This window comes from Hylobates moloch, unplaced genomic scaffold (genome assembly GCF_009828535.3).
Source record: "Hylobates moloch isolate HMO894 unplaced genomic scaffold, HMol_V3 SCAFFOLD_61, whole genome shotgun sequence".
Lineage (NCBI taxonomy): Eukaryota > Metazoa > Chordata > Mammalia > Primates > Hylobatidae > Hylobates > Hylobates moloch.
The window spans coordinates 132,566-140,481 of record NW_026652336.1 but is presented as its reverse complement, the minus strand read 5'-3'; the positions used below and the strand labels follow the sequence as shown (position 1 = coordinate 140,481).

The 7,916-nt window shown below is 46.3% G+C and overlaps 1 protein-coding gene across 1 annotated transcript; it reads right to left on the bottom strand.

Annotated features, from left to right (window-relative positions):
- Positions 1 to 6,954: 6,954 nt before the first annotated feature.
- LOC116463769 (large ribosomal subunit protein eL31-like) lies at positions 6,955 to 7,308 on the bottom strand. Its single transcript, XM_032754179.2, has one exon. It carries the CDS (start codon positions 7,306 to 7,308, stop codon positions 6,955 to 6,957), a length of 354 nt encoding a protein of 117 aa, XP_032610070.1.
- Positions 7,309 to 7,916: the final 608 nt, after the last annotated feature.

The following is a 7,916-nucleotide window of genomic DNA, read 5'->3' as shown; positions in this document are numbered from 1 at the left end:
CACATTGCTGCTTGCTGAAAACAAGCCGTGGCTTCCCCTTGCCCAAGGGATGTGCGCATCCCAGCTCCTGCAAGACGCTCAGATAGGCCTGCCGTGGTCAGGGGCTCCAAGCAGGGAGGATGTGGATGGCCGCCTCGGAGCAGGGAAGCTGTGGACGGCGGCGGCTCCGCTGCAGGGCCAAACTACACACATTGCTGCCCACTCCTTCCACTCTTTCCCGTCCCTCTTCCCTCTTGGTGGTTGGGGCAGAAAAGTGAAGCTATCTTTAAAGGATCTGGAAGCAGGCTTGGACTATTGGAGCCAGACCTTCCCAAATCGAGGAACCAAAGCGTGTTCTAGAAGGATGGTCACATGCCAGGGTGGCCACGTTCCTTTACAGCCTTCAGAGCAACCCTGCCGGAGCCATGGAGCACAGCTGGAGTTGGCTGGCGCAGGACATGAGACCTGCCTTCCTGAGCGCCCTCTACCCCTCCCCAATTCTCTCCTCCCCCTAGGACTCCTCCACAGGCTAGAACGCCAAGCTCTCCTAGGTGGGGCCCCCAAGGCTACTCCAGCCACCTTCTCTTACCTTTCCCTCGGTGTCCTTTGATTTCATCATAACTAACCCCTCCCTGAAGTTAGGCACTGGCTGTTTATCAACAGTCTTCTCTGGGAGGCGGCGGTGGAAGGCAGGATGCCGTCTACCTGGCCTCTGTGGAGATCAGGGCCCACTCAGGGCAGAAGGGCCCATCTCAGTGCTCCCCTCTCTGTCTCCTCTCAGTGCCTTATTTGGAGTTCTATTGATTTTTGTACCATGTGAATCCCTATATAAAATAATCACCCACATATTTTAAAGTTAGTTGCAGAAAAATTGTGAAATTAAAACATCCATCTAAATAATTTGATGTGTCACTGAGTTTTCTCCAAAATTGCCCCATCTTTCCTTTGCTTTGATGATGACAATCTGGCTTGAAAGTGCTCATAGATAATATTTTAATTACAACTAGCTGAAAACAAGCTTACTGTCCCACTTAAAAAACTGAAGAGGAAAATATGGAAAAGATGATTTAGAAATGAAACAGGGATAAATATTAGAAGAGGAAATGGAGGTGTGATTATATTACATATTTAATGTTGCTAAAGATCCAAGAATAACTTCTATGAATATTCATAGTATATTTTTATTCTAAAATATTGTATGTCATGATAGCAATGCTATGTATTTATTTACCGAGGCCCCTTTACTTTTCAGAAAATGTTATATTTGTTTTAGATATTTAAGGAAAAAAGAAAAGATGTAAGAATACATTTAAGTATAAGTGGCAGTGTTTTATAAACTGCTTAGTTTTTTTATTTCAAAGATTTTGTAGTATTTTCCAAACTACTACCAAAACTTGTACCCACTCTCTAGATTGTATATAAAGAATAATAAACTTTAGGGTATAGGACATTTAGTCCTACAAGGTAGATTATGGCACTGGGAGATGTTGGATCTACTGCACTTCTGAACCCAGCTCCCAGGCAGGGAACCATTTGTAAGTACATCTTATTAGCTGCACAGCTTTGACTCAGTCTGCTCTATTGAGAACTTACTAATGACAAGGTGATGACTGCACTGATTTTTTTACCCATAGAAAGATAATTTACCAAGAAATCTTCCTTTCCTTGCAAACAGTGTTTTTTTCCTAGATCACAGTCAAAGCCCCAGGGAATGTTTTGTGAGTGCCATGGAAGAGCGGGGCCGGTGGGTGTCTGACATAGGCTATGTTTTGCCATTTTTCAGTTTCCTGACTCTCAGCTCCAAATTCATCCTTCATTACCTGATCTGTGAAGATGCAGGTGAGCCTCTTTCATATATATATATATATATTTTTTTTTTGCCACTGATCTGATGTTAAGGATTGTCAGTAGAAGGTGCTGCAGAGACATTACAGATAGTAGGGGTTTTCCTTCCTGTCTCTCAGGGCATTTGCCGTGCTCCTGGAGGGCGTGCATTTTTCTTTACCGCTCAGCAGTGTGGTTTCTCCAGTGTCAGGTGCACGCAGGGTACAGGCAGCTCTCTCCAGCATGTTGCCGCCATGCTTTCTGCAGCTCCTGATTTGGACAGCACTAGCATAGCCAGGGGCAGCAGACAGCACAGGACTGTGCCTCAGCCCAGGTCCTGCTCTTTGCACCCTCTCCTTAGCCCCACCCCCAGGCACACTGAAGCTCCTTAAGGTTGGCCATCCGGCAGGCTGTACCTTTGTTCATGCAAGGGCTCACAGCTGCTCTGACCCAAGCTGTGCACAGAGGGGCACTGGGTCCCTGCAGAGGGTGGTCCACCACCTGCCAGCCTCCCCTGCCTGTGTCCTGCAGGTGTATTTCCTGTGGCCCTCTCAACATGGACAATGACGCAGACATGACAGGTTTTTGGCCTCACACCTGCAGTGTGCCCTGCTCTCTCTGCCTGCCTGTTGGCCTCAGTTTGCTGGTGCCACAGAGCGATATTTTCACTTGTCCAGCCACCATGGGCCAGCTGTGTCCTGGGAAGCCCAGCAAAATTCTCCACTATCCAGTAGGTGCAGCCGTACTTTCTTCAGAGGTCTAAGCCCCCTCTAGCTGTGTCCTTCCTTGGGTGCTCACCCACAGCTCTGGTGCCCTGTGGAGCTCTTTCTGTCTCAATAGTTACTCTCTTGTCCTGTTTCTTAAGAAATAGCATCATATTTCTTTATATTAAACCTCCCTTGTTTAAATTGTGTTGTGGTCTGCATCTCCTGATTGGACCCAGACTGATACATACATGTCAAGAAACTATTTTTGATATAAATTTTCAGATGATTTAGACAAACACATGCCTTCATCCAGATTATTTGACAGAGGTGTGCAGCATGTACATGTTTTGAATTTGGGTGAAGGAGCTGGACACAGCCCCAGAGAGCATTGCCCCTGCCGTGTGCACTGTGCACCACCCAAGGGAACAGTTGCCCCAACAGCCTGGGGAGCTCTGGGCACAGCCCCCTCCCCGCTGACCCAGTGCTGAACATCTACTCTCCTTTTCAAGGCCGTTAGGGTTTGGGACATCACCCCTCATGTGCCTGTGCTCTCATATAGAGCCAGATGCAGGGCCTCCTCACCCATTGTCACCCATGCTCTGGCCCCACACTGCATGGCCCATCCTTTTTCTTACCTAATACCTGGCCACATGCATGTCCAAACCTGTCCTCAGAACCCCTGGAGCTCTGTCTCTGTGATTGCCACCAGTGTTATCATACTTATTTTTTTCATCTTCCTCTAATGCCTGCTGAGTGCCAGCTGCGTGCCCCAGAGGTGCTAAGCCTCTAACATGGATTAGTTCATTAAGCTTCGAAAGCCCCCTACATGATTGATTCTACTTTTATCCTCATTTTATGATAAGGTCACAAAAGCTTTGAGAGGCTCAGGCTAATGCCTTCATTCTAGACCTGCTGTGTCCAGTACTGCAGCCACTAGTCACATGGCTATTTTTAACTTAATTAAAATCAAATAAAATGAAATGTTCAGATTCTGAATTATGATCGCCTCACTCCAAGTGATCAGTAGCCACATGCAACTAGTGGCTACCATGTTGGTCACTGCAGGAACAGAATGTTTCCATCATTGTCGAAGTTCTGATGGATAGGGCTGTTCCAGACCACTACTTCTCGAGCTATCTGTGGTGAAGAACCTGTTATTTTTCTCCTTTCAACTTTATTTTCAACACATTCCGTATGGACACTTTTGTGATATGTAATAAAAAATAAACTACTGAGGGAGAGATGTGACAGTGGTAGCTAAGCTGACAGGACAAGATGGCGGCCCCAGAGCTGTGGCTCCACTGAGGCTGCCCTGACAACCTCCTGAGCTGGCTCCCTCACCACAGCCTCCCGGCCTGGCTCCAGAGATGGTATCTCCCAGTAACAGACTTTGTAAAAACAAGTGGTTCAATTCCTTATTTGTCTTGAAAGTGTTTTAAGACAAGACATCCCCTCTAGAATCTCCTCAGGACCTTTCATACTATGAGGCACTGGGGAGATGCCTCTCTCCCTCCTTCAATCGTCCTGTGGGGTGAACATCCCAATGGCCCTTGGGAACTGGTCCCTTTGAGTCATCACTGAAGCATCAACTGTTCTTGTCCTCCTGTGTCTCCCAGTTTGCTGGATATTCCACTCCTTGCAGTGTAAGTGTGTGGGAATAATTTTATAACCTCAGTCAGTTGCCATTCCAGAAAAACCCTTGCAAAGCTGTCTCCGGTTCCATAGTTTCTGACACACTGTGCAGCTCTAGATTTCCTGGGGTTTTATGCCTTCCTAGTACCGTTCTCTGGGAAACTGGGTAAAGATAACTTCCACTCTCAGGTCTCCCAAATATGTCTTGAAATTTTCTGTCCCTTAGGGGCCCTGCCCCAAATCAGGCCACAGGATCCTTTTGTTATGAACTAGTCCTCTATGTCTGGACATGGTTTGCATGTCTTCTGAACAAAGGACATTGAGATCATCAATGGATGATCCAGGATGTTTGCATAGCAGATAGTCTTGGCAGTAGAAAGACAACGACTCCCTCTGCAGAGATTTGGAAACATCTCTCCTTGGAGAAATCCCAGTGTAATAAAGATAATCTCTTCTAGAGAGAAAGAGGACCAAGTTTGCTAGCAGCCCCTACAGGAGAACAGGATCTCCTGCCCCTGGAGTTCCTTGGCTTTGACACAGATTCCCTGTAGGCATAGCATTCTCCTGGGCCATGTCATACCCACAGGACTCAAGGAGAAAGGGGACCCAAGGCAAGCATGAGGCTCATGCCGCCTATGCTTTGGGGACAACAAAGGGTCTAAACCCATGTGTAGATGTGTGGCCAGCTGACCCAGTGGGTGTGGTAGCTTCTGCCATGTAGGAGCTCGACTGTTCGGTGGTCTTTCTGGCCCTGCCGACCTGTGCACTGTCACCACCACCGCTCCCTCTTTCCCTTCCTCTCTCACTTCTATTTCATGATGAGTTTATCCATGATGGTCTATCAGCCTTTGATTCATTCAGCAAAAATTGTTGAGAACCACTGTGTGTCTGGCAGAGCCCCAGGTATGGGGATACATTAGTGAGCAGCACATTTGTTATTCCTTCTTTCACAGAACTACATTCTAGGTTGAATGGTGTGGGGGTGGAGTGCTGTGGAGATGGCAGTAAACCAGCAAGTACTAATAAAATATCAGCACAAGTGCTATGCAGAGGATTCAACCCCCATGGAGAAACGAGGACAGTACTATTTGGCTATTTAGTCTGATGGCCATGCAAGGTCATTGGGCAGGTAACATCAGGTTGAGATTTCAATGAAATAAGAAGGAATCAGCTGTGCAAGGAGTTGTGAAAGAAGTTCAGGAAGACAAGATATCTAGAGAAAATGCCCTGAAGGAGAATCAAGCTTGGCAAGCCCCATAGAGGCTGGAGTTCGAGGTTGAGGGGTAAGAGGAGGCAGAGGAGGTGCATTGCACATCATAAAGGGCATAAAGAGCCAGGATGGGAGTTCAGCCTCCTTTCTGTGTGTGACAAGAGATCATAGAAAAGTTGGAAGCAGGAAAGAAGTGATTTGATTTAGGTTTTCAAAGGATCATTCTGGACTTGCACAATGGACATTATAAGGGAGACTTGGGATGAGAGCAAGGATGTGCTTTTAAAGTAGAGTTGGCAGGATGTACTGATAGGTATGTGGTAAGTTTATTTATTTTTTTTTAATTTTTATTATTATTTTTTTTTTTGAGATGGAGTCTCGCTCTGTCGCCCAGGCTGGAGTGCGGTGGCGCAATCTCGGCTCACTGCAAGCTCTGCCTCCCGGGTTCACGCCATTCTCCTGCCTCAGCCTCTCTGAGTAGCTGGGACTACAGGCGCCCGCCACCACGCCCGGCTAATTTTTTGTATTTTTTAGTAGGGACGGGGTTTCACCGTGGTCTCGATCTCCTGACCTCGTGATCCGCCCGCCTCGGCCTCCCAAAGTGCTGGGATTACAAGCGTGAGCCACCGCGCCCGGCCGGTAAGTTTAAGAAAGGGGAAAAAAAGCATCTGCTAGAGTTTTGCCCAGAAACACTGGGAGGAGTAGCTGGGATGCTGTGGCCCGGCAGACAAGGCCCTGTGCCATCTGCAGCTGACCGTTCTCCAGCCTCCTGCACACCATCGATCTTCTGGGCTATGAAGCACTGGCCCAATCGTGCCAGATTTCTGCTCCTCCAACTCTGCGTCCTTTGACTCAGCATGGTTGCACACTGGCAGCCTCTGCCTGGAGCCAAATCCCGATCCATAGTCTCTAGTCTAGGTTCCCCCTTCTCACCCAGTCTTCGATCACGGCACAGTCTATCTAACTCATAGCTGCTGTCACCTTCTGTAATGGTTTGTTAGCTCATTTACTTCTACTTCATCTCAATCCCCAGCCAGAAGGGGAGGAGTCTTCTGTCTTTTGTTCACTCAAGCGTGCTCAGCATCTGACTACCGCAGACACGTGGTAGGTTCACAATGACTGCATTTTGAATGACAAGTTGCAGTATTATCATGAAGGCTTACATTTTGAACAAAGTCAATATTATGTTTTTTTTGCCTGTGTGTGTGACAGGGTCTCATTGTGCTGCTCAGGTTGGAGTGCAGAGATGTGATCATATCTCACTGTAACCTTGAGTTCTTGGTCTAAAGTAATCCTCCTGCCTCAGCCTCTTGAGCACTAGGACTAAAGATGTGCACCACCACACCCAACTAATGTTTTTAAATTTTTTGTAGAGGCAGGGTTCCACTATGTTGCCCAGGCTAGTCTTGAATTCCTGGCCTCAAGTGATCCTCCTGCCTTGGCCTCCCAATGTGATGGGATTACAGGCATGAGCCACCTCGCCTGGCCAAATTTTTATTATTATAATGCATACAGTCATGGATACTTCCTTTTTTTTTCAATTTTATAACTTTATTTGATATATTTGACAATCAGCGATTAGTTCTCATCCACATTGACTGTCTATAGATTTTTGAAAGTGGTAAAAGGTATATAAGTAACCAAAGTATAGAGCTTATTTGGTGAATCTTCATCCGCATTACGTTTTCTGGACAACCGCACACGGATTCGGTATGGGACATTCTTTATTCCTTTGGCCCAGATAGCTTTGTTGAGCCTGGTATCAATGCACACATCTGGAGTTCCCATCTCCTTCATGGCAGATTTCAGAATCTCTTTGAGTGCCCGAGGGGCATGCTTCTTGAAATCCACTCCATGCATGCACTTGTGAATGTTGATGGTGTATTCTCGGGTCACCACCTCGTTGATGGCAGAAAGGCCCTTTTTCTTCTCGCCATCCTTCTTTGCGGGAGCCATTCTGCCTGGTCCAAGTTGGAAAGGAAGAGCACGAGGGATTGTGATACTTCTTTTTACATTTTTAGAGTTTTAAAAATTTTAGACTCAGGACTTTGGCCAAACTAGTCACAATAATCAGTCATACGACATTTGTCTCTATAACTTCATTAGTGTATTCATTCTGACATTTAATAATAGATAATGCCATTTCTAATCACCATATTCATCATGATTTAGGCAGACAAATGGTAATTTAAAGCCGACATTTAGCAGTATTGTTTTTTAGTTACTCTCAAGCCTGATATAATTATACAGTTGAAGTAGAAATTGAGTTTGTGGTGATAGCAGAAATATTCTCATTGGAGCCAGCTATTTCCAATAAAATTTGTGTAAGCATCAAAGCCTACACTATTGTCCTTTACTTCTTATACTTCATTGTGTAGTACTTATACTTTTTTTTTTTTTTTTTTTTTTGAGACGGAGTATTGCTCTGTCGCCCAGGCTGCGGTGCAATGGTGTGATCTCGGCTCACTGCAACCTCCGCCTCCCAGGTTCAAGTGATTCTCCTGCCTCAGCCTCCAGAATAGCTGGCATTACAGGCACCTGCCACCACGCTCAGCTAATTTTTG